At 36.0% G+C, this 22,928-nt stretch overlaps 1 protein-coding gene across 1 annotated transcript in view; it reads right to left on the reverse strand.

Moving 5' to 3' along the window:
- CTNNA3 (catenin alpha 3) overlaps positions 1-22,928 on the reverse strand; it is a 1,637,417-nt gene that overhangs the window by 1,552,680 nt on the left and 61,809 nt on the right. The window contains exon 3 of the mRNA XM_068548855.1: positions 2,291-2,457. Coding sequence (XP_068404956.1) covers positions 2,291-2,457 — 167 coding nt within the window. The remainder of the gene's footprint in view (positions 1-2,290; positions 2,458-22,928) is intronic.

The following is a 22,928-nucleotide window of genomic DNA, read 5'->3' on the forward strand; positions in this document are numbered from 1 at the left end:
ACAGATACTTATAAGTGATTTAAATGATCTAGCCCAAGTTCACGCTCTGATGAGGAACCAATATATGTGGGAAAGAATAGCTAGAATTAAGAATGCCTCCTCCCCCTGACATACCTAAATTCCCTTAACAATCTGTTATAGGCCCATGAACTTGTCTAAACATTTCTGAAAGCTATTTATAGTAAAAGCTGTTCTAGCCCCTGGGGTACTAAGTTCCAAAAGTTGTTTTTATCCTATTGCCTTGAGCAAGCTTCTTAAATTCGATGTGCCTCAGGGTTTTTTTGGTTTTTTTTTTTCATCTATAAAATAGGAATCGTAATCACTCGGCTGTTGTGAGGTTGAATTAAAGGAGATAAACCCTCACATTTCTTGGCCCATTATAAAAATTCAATAACTATTAAGTATAATTTTTATTGCAAAAACAGTACTTTTTCTTTGACCTACAATTACCTCCTGCTTCATTTGAATGATATGATGTGTGTGCATTACCTAGCACTGTGCCTAGTAGTTAGTGGCACTCAATTAAAATGGTAGTGAAGGTGCTTGTGGTCTTATATATATACAGTTACCTCCTAATTGATTATAAAGGCAGTAATTTTCACCTTACCAAAGCCTTTCATTCTGCCTATCCCAACAAATCTAGAGTTAAAACATAGGAAATACTGGGTCATTGGAACTAGGAATTACCTGACATTTAATCTTTCATGCTCACTTCTGGTTATAGCATTTATTAGTGTCTATATTCACACATAAAAAATGAATCTCAGAAATTTTCAGGGATTTGTATAAGGTATCCAACAAACCAGTAGCCAAGTAACAAAAAACATTGTTGAAATATCTCACATACAAATCTATTGGTAGATAGTTGCTAGTGATGAGAACTAATCCCTTTCCTGAAAAGCTACTTAAACAGCTACAACAAAAAGGTGCCAAATTGCCTTTTTTGCAGTAATAAAACTATCAAAAGAAAAGGAATCTGAAAGTATAAAGGAAAGGTCACTCTAGGGTTAAAACAAACATTAGTAAGTAAGATAAAGATTTAAAAAAAAAAAAGGTTTAGCTTAGCAATTAGAGAAAATGATTTTGACAAGAAGGTCAATCAGACAAGGCCATCATTTGCCTAATAAAGTAGTGATACTACAGTCACCAAGCGCCCTTATGAAAATGCAGATGTATTTATGAACAGAAGAGCAAGGGTCCTATTTAAAGTAGGAGAAAGAGCAGCGACTCCAAAGGGTTCTTTGCAACCTTCTCATCTAGACACTATTAATGACTTGGTCAAACTAAATAAGAAAGTGAAAAAGGCTGAAATAAAATTCTCCTTCTACTAAGCTTCTGCTAAATGGTTTTGTCTAACAAAATAAAGCAAACAAGATATCTTGCTGCCTTTGTAGTCTCTCCTAGTTAAAATATATTCTTTACTCTTATTAAATCCATTTATACATTTTCATAATGGATTAGTACAGACAACACAGACTACCTGCAAACATGCACTGTTTATCTTAGATCAAGAGGAGCTGGCAGGGCTTCCGTGGTGGTGCAGTGGTTGAGAGTCCGCCTGCCAATGCAGGGGACACGGGTTCGAGCCCTGGTCTGGGAAGATCCCACATGCCGAGGAGCAGCTGGGCCTGTGAGCCACAACTACTGAGCCTGCGCATCTGGAGCCTGTGCTCCGCAATAAGAGAGGCCGCGATAGTGAGAGGCCCGCGCACCGCGATGAAGAGTGGCCCCCGCTCGCCGCAACTAGAGAAAGCCCTCGCACAGAAACGAAGACCCAACACAACCAAAAATAAATAAATAAATAAATAAATTTATTTAAAAAAAGAAAAATGCCTTTATTTAAATAAATTAAAAAAAAAAGAGCTGGCAAAGTAGTTTTCATTTACAAACTAGGATAAGCTTCCACATGCCTTAAGCTTTAAAGTTTCTCGTTCTCAAATTATTTATTTTTACATATTTGTTTTCTATATTATCTATATAATTGTTACTATATATTTATTTATATAGGACATAATAATTTAAATGGTCAAAATCCTAGAACTTTCTCCTAGCCATTTCCTTATCAGTAAGTCATCTTCTGTTTTTCAGTCTCCCACTGGCTTTAAGACTAACTTCTGGCTTCATTCTTGTCAAGTATGCATTAGTTTCACAACCCAATCCAGTCATCTTCTGATGGGTGACATTAAGAAATGTGAGTGAGGCCGGGATGCGCTCGGATTGATGCCAGGTTCAGAAAATGGAATTATAAGTGAGAACAATGCCAAGGTAAACTAAGCCATCTTTTACTTACAGCTGACACGTGCTGCAAGAGACACATGACATCAATCATATCTGCGAGGATAAGGAGTCTGGTAACTGCAGCCAACAAGGCACGGGCAGCTTGAACCACAGCCTCCCTTTTTGGGAGATAACAGGGATCATCTGCAAATCTCTCAGCTGATACTTTCAGAGCTTCACCTGAAACACATAATCCCAAATAAGTTATACCTTAATTTCACTTATGCCTGTTGCAGCATTTATCATCCAACCTAATTCCAAGTACATTCCATGACTAAGGATAATATTAAAATACTGTCACTTGACACTAGAACATTGTTTCTTAATAAACAATGCAGTTTCAAACTGACATTTGTTTTTGATAAACGCTCTGGAGTTTGAGAAGCGGGATATCGTTTTCCCGCAAGAAAATTGTACTCAATTGACTAGCAGCATCTAATAAAATTGCTGTCAACTTCTGCATTTGCTGAATCTCATTTGCTGTGAAAGGTTTCATTACTAAGACTTCAATTGGAAACAATCTTGTTTATAAAAATAAAGTAAATCTTCACTGAGTTACTTTCCAATTTAATGGATGTTAGAAAAGAGCTAGCCTTTAAGATAGTAAGACAGCAGATCTCTGATAAAAGTTTAACATAGGCAGATTTATTCTAAACTGTCAATATAATGAACAAACTATACCCTAAACTTAGTCACAGAAATAATATTTCATAGTACTTGTTAGAGAAATATGGTCACTATTTTTAAGGTTTTTTTCATTTAAAATGTTTTATTATAAAAGTAACAGGTACTCATTTATTTTCCAAAGTTCACAGTTCAGAAAGGTATAAAATGACAAGAAAAAGTCCCTCTTTACCCCACTCCAGTAACATAATTGTTAAAGATTTACCACATCCACTATTTTTTAAATTTTTCAATTTAAACTTACTCTTATTATGAAAGCAATATGTGACTCATTACTTTTAAATAATTCACCATACTAAAGAGTATAGAGTGCAATTTTTTTTAAGTCTCCATACTAATCCCAAAAACATCCATTAAGTTCTTGTATATCTATCCAGAAATTTTTCTATGAATGTATGTATTATGTGGGGGCATATGTATACATGTACACTTATAAATTCATATTAGTTTTATTAGTATATTCACATATATTCATATACATTCATATATTTGAAAGATTTTATGTCATGAGAAAACATAGATAGGTATTATATGTTATAAAAGGAACATACAGAAGATATAGATTCTTTTCACAAACAGTATTATACGAAAAACTTTCTACAATTTGTTCTTTTCACTTATCAATTTATTTTCTTTTCACATTGGGATACAGATGACCACGAGGCAATAGAGCAAAGAACTTATTAACAGTGTGGACACAAGCCACTTAGCCTCTTTATGTTTCATTTTTCTCCACTGTAAATGGAGCTAATAATAATACCTACAATTTTTATGAAGATTAAATGAGAGCAGTGGTTGGAACTTAGTTAAAGACTTAATTAACTGGCATTGTCATTCTTTTTAATGCTTGAATCAAGTTACTTTTTATTGATATACTACAACTTATTTTACCAGGCCTCCCTTTTTTTAGTAAGTTCTTTTTCCAGTTTTGTTGAGAAATAATTGGCATACATCACTGTATAAGTTTAAGGCATACAGCATGATGGTTTGATTTATACATATTGTGAAATAATTACCACAGTAGGTTCAGCTAACATTCATCATCGCATACAGATACAGTAAAAAGAAAAGAGAAGAAAAGGGGAAAAAAGAAAAAAATGTTCTTTGTGATGAGAATTCTTAGGATTTACTATATTATCAATTCTATACATCATACAGCAGTATTAATTATAGTCATCATATTGTACATTACAACCCTAGTACTTATTTATATTATAACTGGAAATTTGTACCTTTTAACCACATTTATCTAAGTCCCCCTCCCCCCACCCTCCACCTCTGGTATCTGCATGTCTGATCTCTTTTTCTATAAATTTGATCTTGTTTTAGTTTTTGTTTTTCAGATTCCACACATAAGAGAAATCATACAGTATTTGTCTTCCTTTGTCTGACTTATTTCATTTAGCATAATGCCTTCAAGGTCCATCCATGTTGTCTCAAATAGTAGGATTTTCTCATTTTTTATGGATGAATAATACTCCATTATATATATACCACAGCTTCTTTATCCATTCATCCATCAATGGACACTTAGGTTGTTTCCATGTCTTGGCTATTGTAAATAACACTTCTATGAACACGGAGATACAGATATCTTTTCGATTTAGTGTTTTTGTTTGCTTTAGATATATTACCAGAAGTGGAATTATTGGATCACACAGTAGTACTATTTTTAATTTTTTGAGAATCCTCCATAGCGTTTTCCATAGTGGCTGTACCAATTTACAATCCTACCAACAGTGCATTAAGCGCTTATCAGATATATGGTTTGCAAATATTTTTTCCCATTCCATAGGTTGTCTTTTTAATTTTCTGATGATTTCTTTTGCTATACGGAAGCGTTTTAGTTTGATCTAGTCCCACTTGTTTATTTTTTTTTATTTTGTTGCTTATGCTTTAGGTGTCATATCCAAAAAATCATTACCAAGGCCCATGTCAAGAAGATTTATTCTTATGTTTTCTTCTAGGAATTTCATGGTTTCAGATTTTACATTTAAGTCTTTAATCCATTTGGAGTTAATTTTTGTGAGTGGTATAAGATAGGAGTCCAGTTTCATTCTTTTACATGTGAACACCCAATTATCCCAGCACCATTTATTGAAGAGACTGTCTTTTCTCCTTTGAGTATTCTTGGCTCTCTTGCCAAATATTAGTTAGCTGTATATGCTTGGTTTATTTCTGGGCTCTTGATTCTCTTCCGTGTGTTTTTATGTACCAGGCCACTATTGAATACATAAATTATTTCCAACTTTTTCCTATTTCAAACAATACTACAAAGAACATCCATAACATATATCTTTGCATGCATGGGCAAATTTAGCTGTAACATAAATTCTTAAAAGCAGAATTGCTGAGTCAAGGGGTAAATGAACTTTAAGTTTTGAAATACATTGCCAAAAAATTCTCCAAACACAGCCATCTCACCAACAACATATAAAAGGGCCTGTCTTATCTACTTTACTCCACAAATATTTTGTTTCCATTTATTCATGATCTTCAGCATAAAGAAAATGAAATAAATTATTGTTATTAAAAATAACAAAGAATAGTATTCCTTATTGCGGACAAAACCTGTGAAAAGGGTCTGAGACATTCTCAACTTGTTAATATGTTATCAAAACATTTAGCTCTCTTAAGCAATACCAAGTTAGGAACTCAGACTGTGAAGTCAGACACGTCTGAGATCAAATTCTTATCTGCCACTTCTAGTTCTGAGACCTTGGACACTTAAATACTTTCAGCGTCCTCATCCATAGGAAAGGGATAAAAATATTACTTATCTCATAGTGTTTCTGAGACATTTAAATGAAATATATTTTATAATATATATTTAGCACAGTATCTGAACATGAAAAGCACTCAACAAATATTAGCTGTTATTTTCTCAGGAAATTTCTAGTAGAGACAGTAAATTTTTAAGACCAGTAAATGGTGATTTTTATGTGTTTCTCTGTAAGTCAGAATTGCTGCTAGGAGACTGTGAAAACTTAAAGTGACCTCTGAAATTAAGAGAGCAAATGAATTCCCACAAAAAGAAGATTATCTTTTCTTGTTATGTGTCTGAATTGGAAAGTTATGATAGGCTTTGTAGAATACTGTGTTTAACTTCAAATACTAAAATTAAATATATATTTGAAAAGAATTATGTGTTCTTGACTCTAAAGATATTAAGATGTTGAACAACTGGCTGAGAGCCATACTCAGAAAAAGGTCATTAAACATTAAACAACTATTACAGTCTTTATCTCTGTTAAGGTAATATGAAGAGCCAGCCAAGTAGCATTGTTGGGAGAAAAAAAAGTCACTCCTGAAATACATTAATAAAGATGCAGTAAGTAAACTTTCTATTACTGGACTTACCACCCTCCATCCTCTGCAATACTTCCAATTCTTTTCAGCTGGTTTCAGTTCATAATTCTGGTTTCAACATAAACATCTATTAGCATCTGTGCTTTATAAAGTCTACATGTGGGAAGTCTATTCTTCTGAAATATAATTCCCAATCTTTCTTATAACACTTTTACCTTGAAGTTTAATAAATAAGAAATTTTACTTTTAAAATACATATAAATAAAAACTACATTTTTTCTTTAAGAAATCCCACTCCATACATAAAAGCAAATACTTTTTACTAAATATCATGAAAATACCACAAGAACTAGATTCAGAAAGTTTCTTTCTACTGGAGCCATTTTGTTCCTTTCCTATCAAACACGCTCTTTTTAATCTTCAAAAAATCCATTATGAAATGCCTGCTTGAATATAGTACTGAGGTATAAACTTCACTACATTCAAAGTTCAACTCCACTTTCTAAAAGTGATTATATTGATTATAAACGTGCAAATCAAAGAAAACAATGTATAAGCAAAACATCCACAGGAGAAAGGGGAACAACCAAAATGAAAATGGGCAAGTACTTTGAAATTTGAAAGATCAAATTTCCTCCAACTTTTATAATTAACATTATATTTATGATTCAATTAAGGTTTCTAGTCATGCCTTTGGCCACCCTTCTATGTGTGCTTTAATATACCATACACATGTAACAGGCACTAGTACATATTAATTGATTCAATATATAATAACATACTCTGGTATAAAGAAGTTCCCAGGCTGAGATTGGGCACTAGGGGGTTGGTTTTATTTGTTTTTAATTGGGAAACAGCCATTTAGAATATGAAAGCTCCTAAGAGGTAGGAGCTTAAATTTAACTTTGAAGCAGATTGATTTTGGGGGGAGGGAGGGCAGGGAAGAGGGGAGAATGACTTCAACTAGGTCCTAAACTTATGCAGATGTTTAAAAATAAGCAAAGACCCTCCTTTAAAATGTCTGAGCCAGTTTGACGGCAAGGAGCAAAAATGTTTTATATAATAAATAAAGCCTTATCATGGCAAGGGAAAGGCTGGAAAGCTAGCCATTGTGTGGACATGGGCTTAGGAGCTACAAGGACATCAGCAGAACCTATGGACTCAGAATATAGATGCCTACGGTTGCCTTTGTAAGCATGTGTTTTATTTCCCTTGCGTTATCTTCAAACTCTCAATTAAGTCTTATTAAAATTTATACTTTGGTTCCAGTCAACACAGAGGAACAAAGACCAGATATCTTCCTCACCTGACACAACAAAAAAATAGACAAAATATATGAAAACATGGTTGTAAAGGTAGTGGGCATTAGCCAACAAAGGACAGTATTCCCTGAGAAATGGTAAACAAAACAGGATGAGCCCTTTGATAGCCCTAGCTTACTGCCTTGAGAGACTTTTCAGACCACAGATAGGAAGGAGAAACTAAGACACAGACTGGCGAACATTCTGAGCTAAAGAGACAATGCTGAATGTCCGGGGAGATTTTGGCAGCTAAAGGACACAGGACAGAGAATGAGAAAGAAGAGAGCTACAAAGAAAGAGAACTCAGAAGCTCTGAGAGGCTCCCCCTTGAATATTCAGCTGGAGACTGATCAACCCATACATGGAAAGAAACTACCCAAGGCTAGGGAAAGAACCATCCAAAAGGATCTGAAGTAACGGTACTCAGCACTTACACAGAGCTGGGAATAGTGTTTGTTCCCACTACCAGAATGGAAAACTTCACGACTCATGGGACATTGAGTAGAGTACATAGAAGGGTCTTGCCTCAATAGTGGGAAAAAATTAGCCCTGGTCTGAGCATTGTCCCAGTCCCCCCGACAAAGAAATTCAAAAGAGAGCAGAATTTCCACCTTAAAGGCCAATAGCAGTCATGCCTCAGAGAATCACTATGGCCACGTAAAGGCAACACCAGGACAACATATTGAATTAACTAAAGTGGAAGGACATAGGCAACTTCCCACCAAGCCCTGTACCATTGAGAACAATCAGAATGAGTTGGGGAATATGTTGACGGAGCTAATTCCATAAACTTATAAATTTTATAAAATATAAAATTTGATGGGGTTAGTTTCTATAAAACTGATGAAAACATCTCCTAATATCATAGTTGAGATATAGTAGAAGGTCTCATAAGAGATCTTCTCTTGACCATCTCTCTAGACGAATCAACTTTTTTTATTTCCTCTCTGCAACATATTAATGATCCCTCCTTCCTGTTCAATACCAAAGGATGATCTCAAGTATACTAGAGGCTTTCTCTTCCCACTAATTAAGGCATGTGAGTCGTAATTATAACTATACTTTTATTAAGTATATAAACATCCAATAATAGTACAAAACAGGTCTGTCATTTCTTTGAAAAGTAATTTGAATGCTTAGAGACACTCAATAAAGGTGAGTTGCTAAAATTATTGTCAAATTGAATGTGGAAGAAAAAATGGTAAAAGTTGGGGTGCAGCAAGGGAGACAATTATAAAATATCAAGGATTCTGCAGTTAGTTAGGTAGCTTCTCAAGTGTCATTAAGTTTTCTTCCATAAAAACACCAAAATAGGAAATCTAAGTCAATGTATTAATAGTATGGGTGTGATTTAGGCAAAAGCGATTATATGAGACTCAATCAACAGACCTATACTAAAAATGGGCCTGGGCCGAACATCAAGAGATTGGCTAATGTTCATGTTATATTCTTTAACATAAAATACTTAAGGTGTAGGGGTGTGTGTGTATACAAAAACTAACGAACTTTTCACTTCCAATAATAAGAACTATATATTTGAAGCAAAAATTGTCTGTTGTGCCTTAAAACACTGGAAATAATCTTTAAATTTCAATCCTATTTAGGCAAATTTTAATTATATATTTATATGTAAAAATACATAACTCCATGCTTAAAAAACCTTTATTAATATCTTTTATGTGGGGCTTCCCTGGTGGCGCAGTGGTTGAGAATCTGCCTGCCAATGCAGGGGACACGGGTTCGAGCCCTGGTCTGGGAAGATCCCACGTGCCTTGGAGCAACTGGGCCCGTGAGCCACAATTACTGAGCCTGCATGTCTGGGCCTGTGCTCCGCAACAAGAGAGGCCGCGATAGTGAGAGGCGTGGCGCGCGCACCGCGATGAAGAGTGGCCCCCGCTTGCCACAACTAGAGAAAGCTCTCGCACAGAAACGAAGACCCAACACAGCCATAAATAAATAAATAAATAAATAAATAAAAAATATCTTTTATGTGTAAAATATTTTATACAATATATCTATAAATTATCCTTCTAAATAAATTTCAATATAGAGCTTTTAAAATAGAGCTAGTGACTTCCCTGGTGGCGCAGAGGTTAAGAATCCACCTGCCAATGCAGGGGACACAGGTTCGATCCCTGGTCCAGGAAGATCCCATATGCTGCAGAGCACCTAGTCCTGTGTGCCACAACTACTGAGCCTGCGCTCTAGACCCCACGAGCCACAACTACTGAGTCCACGTGCCACAACTACTGAAGCCCGGGCGCCTACAGCCTGTGCTCCACAGCAAAAGAAGCCACCGCAATGAGAGGCATGCATACCTCTTTCACAACAAAAGAAGCCACTGCAATGAGAGGCACGCGTACCACAAGAGTAGCCCCCGCTCACCGCAACTAGAGAGAGCCTGCGTGCAGCAGTGAAGACCCAATGCAGCCAAAAATAAATAAATAAATAAAATTTATTTTTAAAAAAGTTTAAAATAGAGCTATATGATGAAACTTCAAAATTTTGAAGATGATGAATTATTTTTTTTAATTGCCAAAGAACTGACAAAGTAATTTCATGTCATATTTTAAACTGACAATAATTTTAAGGCAATAAAATACATAAAAAATATTTGAGTTTATATTTAAGATTGTACTTCCTACAGCATTATCTCCTAGTACTAGGAGTATCATATATTTAAAGCTATTTATTGTTAAAAAAAAAAAGTGACAACAGAACATAGCAATCCATATTGTAAAACAAACAATAAAAAAGATAATAGTATGGATTTGCAACTTAATTAAATGTTCAAACTTTGAGCTGAAATAGCTGCCCACAACTGCTGTCTATTGAATTTTTCTCCAAATAACCTATTGACTAATATGCCACCAGTAAACATTTTCTATAATATTATTCTTGATGTCAATTTAATTCTTTTGAGAAGAAAAACTAAACCTTACAACTAAGATGCCAGGCTAAAGTTAATTATCCATTATTTTTCCCTTTACTTGCTAAATCTGAGCAAACTTATTAGCTCTATTGTATTATGCTGAATTACCAAAACCTTGTAAGCTTGATTTTTTGATATCTCCTGAAAGAATCTCATTTTAGTGCTTTGAAATTGAAAATGGCAATACTATCAATTTTTTCTAAGAAGTGATACCTAACCCTTACAAAGAGCTCATTCACTCATATAACAAATACTTATTGAGCAATACAGTATGCAAAGCACCATGGAGTATACGATGGTGACTAAAACATGGACTTTGCCAAGTATCCCCAGGTAGGAAAACAAAGCACTTCAATAGGAAGATTCTTCTGTTTGGTTTTAAATGTCAACATATTCCCTTGAAGTATAATAAAATAGAATTCCATAGCACCAGAAAAACATACATATACATCATAATAATCCTTCATATGCACAGATCCTAAAGTCTTTACTATTATTTTTTAAATCATTAAAAAGTTCTAGAGTCCAGAATCCAGTTCAAGATGACAACATAGAAGGGTCTTGAGACTCACCTCCTCCCATGAACACACCAAATCTGCAGCTATATATGGAACAAAAAAAAAAAAAAAAAAAAAACCCTAAAAACTGTCTGAGTGACTCCTACTCATCAGGTGAACAAGGGAAGGCCCACATCAAACTCGGTAGGAAACGCTGGGACACAGTCTCACCATGAACCCCAGCCTGAGCACAGCGACCCGCAGTGAGGAGGGAACTCAACACCCGGAGCTTCTCCCTGAAAAGCGAAGAATTTGAACTCCATACCAAGCAGCACAACTTTTAAGACCTGCAACTGAGAAACAAGCCCGCAACATATCTAGCTTTGAAAACCAATGGGGTTCACATCCAGGAGACCCACAAACCTACAACAAACTGAGGAATGGCCGTTAGAGGGTTTGTTTTTTGATTTTTATTTTTTTTAATTTTATTTATTTATTTATTTATGGCTGTGTTGGGTCTTCGTTTCTGTGCGAGGGCTTTCTCTAGTTGCGGCGAGCGGGGGCCACTCTTCATCGTGGTGCGCGGGCCTCTCACTCTCACGGCCTCTCGTCGCGGAGCACAGGCTCCAGACGCGCAGGCTCAGCAATTGTGGCTCACGGGCCTAGTCGCTCCGCGGCATGTGGGATCTTCCCAGACCAGGGATCGAACCCGTGTCCCCTGCATTGGCAGGCAGATTCTCAACCACTGCGCCACCAGGGAAGCCCCCGTTAGAGGGTTTATACGTGGACTCACCTGCCCCAGGGCCCAGCGCAGAGGTGCCTAGACTTTAGGTATATGAGGCTCATTTGCTAATCTTGAAGCATCTGCCTGAGGGGCAGGCATCTAACATTTCTAATTTAGCACACACCTAGGAGCCTGCTGGCTGGCAGGCACCACCTTCACTCTCTCCCTCTGCCTCACTCTAGTCAGCAGAGGCCATCTTTTTTTTTTCGTTTCTTTTTTTCCTGCAGGTGCCATCCATATGCTCTCCCTCTGCCTTATTCCAGCCAGCAGGCACAGTATTCACGCTCTCCCTCTGCTGCCCCCCAGAGAGCCAGTATCTCCCAGAAGGGAGCTTTTACACACGTGTGGTGTCCAGGTTTTTGTATATGGTGCTCCGGTTTTTGTGGCCGCCACCCAGGGTTTGCCCTTTGATTACCTGGCTCTGGAGGCCAGGGGGGCTTGCAATCCTGGGTCTCACAGGACTGTAACAATCAGAGAGACAGTTCTTAGCACACTACCACCCCCAGGGCACAGCATAGAAAGCAGACTGAAACACAGTTTCAGTCTTTCTGTGAAAGAGGCCTATCCGCTTGTCCAGGAGCTTCAACCTCAGGGGCAGCCTTCTGGTTTGGCACACACCTATGGGCCTACACCAGGTGCTCTCAAGGAATGGAGGCCAGCAGAGACAATCTTTGTGTTCTCCCGCTGCCTTGCTCCAGCTCACAGGTATCTCCCAGAAAGGAACTTATTCCCATGTCTGGCACCTTGATTTTTTGTGGCTGCACCAAGGGACACCTTTACATTGCCTGGCTCTGGTGGCCAGTGAGACCTATGCTCATGGGTCCCACAGACTGTAACCAATGAAGAAAGATTTATTAAATGGCTACCACCCCCAGGGCACAGCAAGAGGCAACAGACCCAGGAACTCAAGTCTTTCTGTGAAAGTGACCTATTAGCTTATCAGCATAGCTGCAGACTGAGGGACAGGCTTCTAATTAAACACACATCTAAGGACTGACTATAATCATTTCAAGAAACTGCAAAGGGCAGGTGCTCTCTTTGCACTGTCTGCCAACTGTGCTCCAGAGCACTAGTACTTCCCAGAGGGGAGCTTTTACATGTATCTGGTGTCTCAGTTTTTGTGGCTGGTGACCAGGGAATGCCCCTTGATCACCTGGCTCTGGTGGCCAGGGAGGCTTGTGTTCTTGGGTCCCAGAAGACTGTAACAATCAGAGAGAAAGTCCTTAACAGACTACAAACCCCAGGGCACTGCACAGACAACAGACTGAAACAGAACCCCAGTCTTTTTGTGAACAAGGCCTGTCTGCTCTTCCTGGAGCTTCACCCTAAGGGGCAGGCTTCAGGTTTGGCACATATCTAGAAGCCTACAAAGGTGCTCTTAGGGAACATAGGCCAGTGGGTGTCATCTTTGCACTCTCTCTCTGCCTTGCTACAGCTTGCTGGTATCTCTCAGAAAGGAGCTTATACACTATACTCATCTGGAGCCCCAATTTTTGTGACTGCCAACCTCGGAATACCTCCAGATCACCTGACTCTGGTGGCCAGCAGGGCTTCACTTGTAGTCCCGCAGGGCTGTATATATTTGTACACTTTAAAAGCTGCTGCCTGCGGGTCTGGCTTCTAATCAGCTTGAATCTAGGTGCTGACAGAGATCCTACCCTTTGGGACCCTGACAGGTATTGGCATACCCTTAACTACTGGGAGCCACAAAAATAAAATAGGCTGCTTGTACAATCACCAAGGTTTAAGAGACAACCAAGAGCTAGGTCAGGGTTGAATGATAAGGTTCATGTCCTACACAAGGCCACTCCATCCAGTCTAAGAGAGGTAGCTGCTTCAACTAATGCATAGAAACCAACACAAAGAGTCAAGCAAAATGAAGAAACAGAGGAATATGTTCCAAATGATAAAACAAGATAAAACTTCAGGAAAAAAAAAAAACTTAACGAAACATAAATAGGTAATTTACCTGATAAAGAATTCAAAGTAATGATCATAAAGATGCTCATTGAACTCAGGACAAGAATGGTTGAACACAGTGAGAACTTCAACAAAGAGAGAGAAAATACTAGAAAGTATCAAACAGAAGTCACAGAGTTGAAGAATACAATAACTAAACTGAAAAATACACTAGAGGAGTTCAGTAGCAGACTAGACAAAACAAAAAAAAAAGGATCAGTGAACTTGAGGACAAGGCAGTGGAACTCACCCAATCAGAGCAGGAAAAAAAAAAAAAAAACAAGGAATAAAGAAAGAAAAAGAAAAAAGTAAAGATGGCTTAAGGGACTTATGGGACAAAATCAAGCAGACTAACATTTGCATTATAAAGGTCCCAGCAGGAGAAAAGAATGAGAAAGGGCCAGGAAACCTAGTTGAAGAAATATGGCTGAAAAACTTCCCTAACTTGGGGAAGAAAACAAACATCCAGATCCAGGAATCCCAGAGGGTTTCAAATAAGATGAAACCAAAAAGATTCACACCAAGACCCATTAGAATTAAAATGTCAAAAGATAAAGACAAGGAGAGACTCTTAAAAGCAGCAAAAGAAAAACAACTTGTTACATACAAGGAAACCCCCATAAGACTATCAGCAGACACTGTGCAGACCAGAAGAGAGTTGCATGATATATTCAAAATGCTAAAAGAAAAAAAAGGTTCCAGTCAAGAATACTCTACCCAGCAAAGTTATCATTCAGAATTGGAGATATAGTTTTCTAAGACAAAGGAATTCATCACCACTAAACCAGCCTTTTAAAAATGTTAAACGGACTTCTTTAAGGTGAAAAGAGACAAGTAACCAGAAACATCTGAATTTATAGATCTCATTAGTAAAGGTAGTAGATTAATCACTTATAAGGTTAGTATGAAGGTTAAAAGAAAAAAGTAGTAAAACTAACTACACCTACAATAATTCGTTAATGAATACACAAGATAAAGAGATAAAAATTATGACATCAAAAACATAAAACATGGTGGAGAGAATAAAAATGTAGAACTTTAAAATATGTTCAAACTTAAGTTCAACTAAGACTGTTACCAGTATAAGATGTTTTACATAAGCTTCACAGTAACCACAAAGCAAAAACCCTTAGTAAATACACAAAGACTGTAACAGGAGACAAAGAAGGTTGTTATATAATGATAAATGGATCAATCCAAGAAGAGGATATAACATTTATAAATATTTATACGCCCAACATAGGAGCACCAAAATATATAAAACAAATATTAACAGATCTGAAGGGAGAAATCAGCAGCAATACAATAATAGTACTTCAATATCCCACTTTCAGAAAAGGATAGATCATCCAGACAGAAAATCAATAAGAAAACTTTGAACTTAAACTACATATTAAACCACATGAAGTTAGCAATATTTACAGAGCATTCCATCCAAAAGCAACAGAATACACATTCTTCTCAAGCACACAGACAACATTTTCCAGGATTGATCATACATTAGGCCACAAAACAAGTCTTAATAAATTTAAGAAGCATCAAGCATCCTTTCTGACAACAATTATATGAAAATAGATACCAATTACAAGAGGAAAACTGAAAAATTCACAAACATGTAAAGATTAAACAACATGCTACTGAACAACCAATAGGTCAAAAGGAAATCAAAAAAATACCTTGAGAGAAATGAAAATGGAAATACAACATACCAAGACTTATGGGATGCAGTTCTAAGAGGAAAGTTCATAGCAATAAAGCCAGTAGTAAGAAATGAAAAAGACCTCAAATAAATAACCTAACTTTAAACCTCAAGAAACGAGAAAAAAATGAAGCCCAAAGTTAGCTGATGGAAAGAAATAGCAAAGATTAGAGTAGAAATAAAGAAAATAAAAGCTGAAAAAAAAATAGAAAAGATCAATGAAACTAAGAGCTGGTTTGCTGAAAAATCAGCTAGTACTAGTACCTATTACTAGTAAAGAGATGGAATCAGTTAATTAAAAACCTCCCAATAAAGGTCCAGGACCAGATGATTTCACTGGTGAATTCTACCAAACATTTAAAGAAGAATGAAAAACAACCCTCCTCAAATTCCTCCAAAAACAGAAGAGGATGAAATACTCCCAGAGACCAGTATTTTATTTCACAAAGAACATATTTTTCCAGGCCAGAATTACCCTGATACCAAAACCAGGCAAGGACATTACAAGAAAATAAAATTACAGCCAATATCCATGATGAACTAGATATAAAAATATTCAGCAAAACATTAGCAAACTGAATTCAACAATGCATTAAAAGGATAATACATCATGACCAAGTGGGATTTATTCCAGGAATGCAAGGATGGTTCAACATTCACAAATTAATCAGTGTGATACACCACGTTAACAAAATGAAGAATAAAAATCATATGGTCATCTCAAAAGATGCAGAAAGAGCATTTGACACAATTCATCATCCATTCATGATAAAAATAACTCTCAATAATGTGGGTACAGAGGAACATACCCTAACATAATAAGACCATGTATGACAGGCCCACAGCTAACTCATCATACTCAATGGTGAAAAGCTGAAAGCTTTTTCTCTAAGATCAGGAATAAGACAAGGATCCCCTCTCTCAGCACTTCTATCCAACATAGTATTGGAAGTCCTAGCCAGAGCAATTTGGGAACAAAAAAGAAATAAAAGGTATCCAAATTGAAAAGGAAGAACCAAAACTGTCTCTATTTGCAGATGACATAATATTATCTACAGAAAACCCTAGAGACTCCAAAAAACAAATGTTAAAACTAGTAAATGAATTCAGTAAAGTTGCAGGATACAAAATTAATACACAATGGGACTTCCCTGGTGGCGCAGTGGTTAAGAATCTGCCTGCCAATGCAGGGGACATGGGTTCAAGCCCTGCTCTGGGAAGATCCCACATGCCGCAGAGCAACTAAGCCCATGCACCACAACTACTGAGCCTGTGCTCTAGAGCCCACATGCCACAACTACGGAGCCCACATGACACAACTACTAAAGCCTGTGCACCTAGAGCCCATGTTCTGCAACAAGAGAAGCCACCGCAATAAGAAGCCCACGCACTGCAACAAAGAGTAGCCTCCACTCGCCACAACTAGAGAAAACCCACACGCAGTAATGAAGACCCAATGCAGCCAAAAATGAATAATATAAATATAAATAAATTTATTTTAAAAAATTAATACACAAAAATCTGTTGCATTTCTATACACTAATAATAAACTATCAGAAAGAGAAATTAAGAAAATCCCATTTACACTTGTTCAAAAAGAATAGAATACCTAGGAATAAATTTAACCAATGAGGTAAAAGACCAGTGCACTGAAAACTATAAGACACTGATGAATAACACTGAAGGCTCAAATAAATGGAAATATATTTCATGCTCATGGATTGTAAGAATTATATTGTTTAAATGGCCATATTACTGAAAGCAATCTACAGAGTCAAAGAAATCCCTATAAAAATTCCAATGGCATTTTTCACAAAACTAGAACAAACAATCCTAAAATTTCTAGGGAACTACAGAATAACTCATAGAAAAAACAATCTTGAGAAAGAACAAAGCTAGAGGCATCACACTTCCTGATATCAAACTATATTACAAAGTATAGTAATTAAAACAGTATGGTATTGGCATAAAAACAGACACACAGATCAATGGTACAGAATAAAGAACCCAGAGATACATCCATGGTCAATTAATCTACAACAAAGGAGCCAAGAATATGCAATGGGGAAAGGACAGCCTCTTCAATAAATAGTGTTGGGAAAACTAGACAAATACATGCAAAAGAATGAAACTGGACCACTATCTTACACCACACACAAAAATCAACTCAAAATGGATTTAAAGTCAGAAAGAGAAAAACAAATACTGTATGCTAACACATATATATGGAATCTAAAAAAAAAATGGTTCTGAAGAACCTAGGAGCAGGACAGGAATAAAGACACAGATGTAGAGAATGGACTTGAGGACACAGGGAGGGGGAAGGATAAGCTGGGATGAAGTGAGAGAGTGGCATTGACATATATACACTACCAAATGTAAAACAGATAGCTAGTGGGAAGCAGCCGCATAGCACAGGGAGTTCAGCTCCGTGCTTTGTGACCACCTAGAGGGGTGGGGTAGGGAGGGTAGGAGGGAGACATAAGAGGGAGGGGATATAGGGATATATGTATATGTATAGCTGATTAACTTTGTTATACAGCAGAAACTAACACAACACTGTAAAGCAATTATACTCCAATAAACATTTAAAAAAAAAAAAGGACTTAAAAGCCTTGAACCTGAAACCATAAAACTCCCAGAAGAAACTATAGGCAGTAAGTGCTTTGACTTTGGTCTTGGCAATGATTTTTTGGATTTGACACCAAAAGCAAAGGCATAAACAGCAAAAATAAACAAGTGGGACTACATCAAACTAAAAAGGTTTGTAGAGCAAAGGTATCCACCAACAAAATGAAAAGGCAACCTCAGGAATGGGAGAAAATATTTGCAAATCATATATCTGATCAGGTTTTAATATCCAAAATACATAAAGAACCCATATAGCTCACTAACAAAAAAAAAAAACTGATTTAAAAAGTAAGAAAACAATCCCATTTACAATCACATAAAAAAGAATAAAATACCTAGGAATAAATCTAAATAAGGCGGTAAAAGATGTGTACTCAGAAAACTGTAAGATACTGATGAAAGAAACTACGGAAGATACAAACAGATGGAAAGAAATACTATGTTCATGGATTGGAAGAATTAATATTATTAAAATGACCATACTACCCAAGGCAATCTACAGATTCAATGCAATCCCTATCAAAATACCAATGGCATTTCACAGACCTAGAAAAAATAATTCTAAAATTTGTATGGACAAAAAAAATACCCCAAATGGCCAAAATAATCTTAAGAAAGAAGAACAAAGCTGGAGGTATCATGCTTCCCGATTTCAAACTATAATACAACGTTACAGTAATCAAAACAGCATGGTACTGGCACAAAAGCAGACACATAGATCAGTGGAACAGAATAGAGAGCCCAAAAATGAACCCATACTTATACAGACAAAGGAAGCAAGACTATAGAATGGGGGAAAGACAGCCTCTTCAATAAATTGTGTTGGGAAAATTGGACAGCTACATGCAAAAGAATCAAACTGGACTACACTCTCACACCATGCACAAAAAACAAATTCAAATGTAAGACCTGAAACCATAAAACTTCTAGAAGAAAACATAGGCAGTAAGCTCTTTGACATTGGTCTTAGTAATATTTGTTTGGATATGTCTCCTCAGGCAAAGGAAAGAAAAGCAAAAATAAACAAATGGGACAAATCAAACTAAAAAGCTTTTGCACAGTGAAGGAAACTATCAACAAAACAAAAAGGCCACCTATTGAATGGGAGAAGATATTTTCAGAAGATATATCCAATAAAGGGTTAATACCCAAAATACACAAAGAACTCATACAACTGAACATCAAAAAAAAAAAAAAAAAAAGCAAGCAACCAGATTAAAAGACAGGCAGAGGATCTGGATAGAAATTTTTCCAAAGAAGACATACAGATGGCCAACATGCACATGAAAAATGCTCAACATCACTAATCATCAGAGGAAAGCAAATCAAAACCACAGTGAGAAATCACCTCAAACCTGCCACATGGCTATCATCAAAAAGACCACAAATAACAAATGTTGGCACAGATGTGAAGAAAAGAGAACTCTTGTACACTGTTGGTGGGAATGTAAATTGGAACAGCCACTGTGCAAAACAGTATGGAGGTTCCTCAAAAAACTAAAAGTAGAACTACCATATGGCCCAGCAATTCCATATATATATATATATATATATATATATATATATATATATATGGAAGAAAACAAAAACACTGATTGGAAAAGACACATGTACCCCAATGTTCATAGCAGCATTATTTGCAATAGCCAAGATATGGAAACAACCTAAGTGTCCATCAACAGATGAACAGATAAAGAAGATGTGGTACACACACACACACACACACACACACACACACACACACACAATGGAATACTACTCAGCCATAAAAAATATAAAATTCTACCACTTGTAAAATCATGGATGGACCTGGAGGATATTATGCTTAGTGAAATTAGTCAGACAAAGACAAATACTGTATGTTACCACTTGTATGTAGAATCTAAAAAATAAAACAAATGAATGAATATGACAAAACAGAAACAGACTCACAGATATAGAGAAGAACAAACTAGTGGTTACCTGTGGAGAAAGGGGGAGGGGTAAGATAGGGGTAGGGTATTAAGAGGTACATACCACTATGCATAAAATAAGTAAGCTACAGGGATATATTGTACAACACAGAAAATATATCCAATATTTTATAATAACTTTAAATGGAGTATAATCTATAAAAATTTTGAACTACTATGTCGTACACCTGAAACTAATACAATATTGTAAATCAATTATACTTCAATAAAAGTATTTTTAAAAAGAAGAAAGGTATATGCACCCCTTTGTTCATTGCAGTATTATTTACAATAGCCAAAATATGGAAGCAACCTAAGTGCCATTAGTAGATGAATAAATAAAGAAGATGTGATACACACACACACACACACACACACACACGCACACAAAATGGAATATTACTCAGCCACAAAAAAGAATGAAATCTTGCCATTTGCAACAACATGGATGGACCTAGAGAGTATTTTTCTAAGTGAAATAAGTCAAACAGAGAAAGACAAATACTGTATGATTTCACTTATATGTGGAATCTAAAAAACAAAACAATTGAACAAACATAACAAAACAGAAACAGAGTAATAGTTACAGAGAACAAACAGGTGATTGCCAGAGGGCAAGGGGTGGGAGGGAGGAAAGAAATAGGTGAGGAAGCTAAAGAGGTACAAAATTCTAGTTGCAATAGAAATGAGTCATAGGTTAGAAAATACAGTGTGAGGAATATAGTCAATAACTATGTAATATCTTTGTATGTATGGTGACAGATGGTAACTAGACTTATTGTGGTGATTATTCTGAAATGTATAGAAATATCAAATCACTATGTTGTTTAACAGGAACTAACACAGTGCTGTAGGTCAATTATACTTCAAAAACAAACAAAATCATAGAAAAAGCGATCCAATTTGTGGTTACCAGAGGTGAGGAGGGGGAAGTGGGGGAACTGGATGAAGGTGGTCAAAAGGTACAAACTTCCAGTTATAAGATAAATAAGTACCAGGGATGTGATGTACAACATGATAAATATAATTAACAATTAACACTGATGTATGTTATATATGAAAGTCATTGAGAGAGTAAATCCTAAGAGTTCTCATCAGAAGAAAGAGATTATTTTACATTTCTTTAATTTTGTCTCTATATGAGATGATGGATGTTCACTAAACTTATTGTGATAATCATTTCATGATGTACGTAAGTCAAATCATTATGCTGTACACCTTAAACTTACACAGTGCTGTATGTCAATTATATCTCAATAAAACTAGAAGAAAATAATAAAATAAAACAGCATTTCAGAAAAATTAAATTTTTAAAGAAACAAGTTAAATATTGTGCATGGTTGGTGGAAATATAAATTGGTGCAAACACTATGCAAAGTAGTACAGCGGTTCCTCAAAAAATTAAATTAGAACTACATATGATCCAGCAATTCCACTTTTCGTATTTATCCGAAGGAAACAAAAACACTAACTTGAAAAGATCTACACCCTCATGTTCACTGAAGCGTTATTTACAAAGCTAAGACATGAAAACAACCTAAATGCCCATTGATGGATGAAAGAATAAAGAAAATGTGGTATACATATATTAAATGGAATATTATTCGGCCACAGAAAAGGAAGGAAATTTTGCCACTTGCGACAACGTGGATTGACCTTGAAGGCATTCACTAAGTGAAATAAGTCAAATAAAGACAAATAATGTTATGATATCACCTATATATGGAATCTAAAAAAAAAAAAATTGAACTCACAGATAGAGAGAACAGATTGGTGGTTGCCAGAGGCAGGGGGTGGGAGTAGGCAAAATGAGTGAAGGTGATCAAATGGTACAAATTTCCACTTATAAGATAAATAATTTCTGGGGAAGTAATGTACAGCACAGTGACTAAAGTTAATAATACTGCATCATATATTTGAAAGTTGCTAAGAAAATCTTGAAAGTTCTCATCACAAGAAAAAAATTGTAACTATGTGAGGTTATGGATGTTAACTGAACTTATTATGGTAATCATTTCACAATATATATATCTATCAAATCATCATGTACACCTAAAACTAATACAATTTTATATGTCATTTATATCTAAATAACTGGCAAAGTATTCCTTTTCTTGTAATTGCAGTGAAGAAATAAATCTTTAAAATTCAAAAAAAAGTTATACGAGGAAAAAATGAAAAATAAGAGTGACTACACTGAGGCACTGTTTGGTCATTTTAAAATAAGATCACCAGTTCTGACTTATAACCAATCTTAACAAATCTCCATTAATATTTAAGTAAGTAATAAGTAGAAGTCATCCTTCACTGTGCTAAAAAACTCAAAGTCCCACAGCTGTGATCAAAGCAATAAATGTCTAGAAAACTTATTCTTTCAAATATCATCTTATTCACAGCAGTGCTTTTGCACAGGAAAGGAAACCATAAACAAGATGAAAAGACAAGGCTCAGAATGGGAGAAAATATTTGCAAATGAAACAACGGACAAAGGATTAATCTCCAAAATATACAAGCAGCTCATGCAGCTCAATATCAAAAAAACAAACAGCCCAATCCAAAAATGGGCAGAAGACCTAAACAGACATTTCTCCAAAGAAGATACACAGATTGCCAACAAATACATGAAAGGATGCTCAACATCACTAATCATTAGAGAAATGCAAATCAAAACTACAATGAGGTATCACCTCACACCGGTCAGAATGGTCATCATCAAAAAATCTAGAAACAATAAATGCTGGAGAGGGTGTGGAGAAAAGGGAACCCTCTTGCATTGTTGGTGGGAATGTAAATTGATACAGCCACTATGGAGAACACTATGGAGGTTCCTTAAAAAACTAAGAATAGAACTATCATACGACCCAGCATTCCCACTACTGGGCATGTACCCTGAGAAAACCATA

The sequence above is a fragment of the Eschrichtius robustus genome, chromosome 7 (assembly GCF_028021215.1).
Source record: "Eschrichtius robustus isolate mEscRob2 chromosome 7, mEscRob2.pri, whole genome shotgun sequence".
Lineage (NCBI taxonomy): Eukaryota > Metazoa > Chordata > Mammalia > Artiodactyla > Eschrichtiidae > Eschrichtius > Eschrichtius robustus.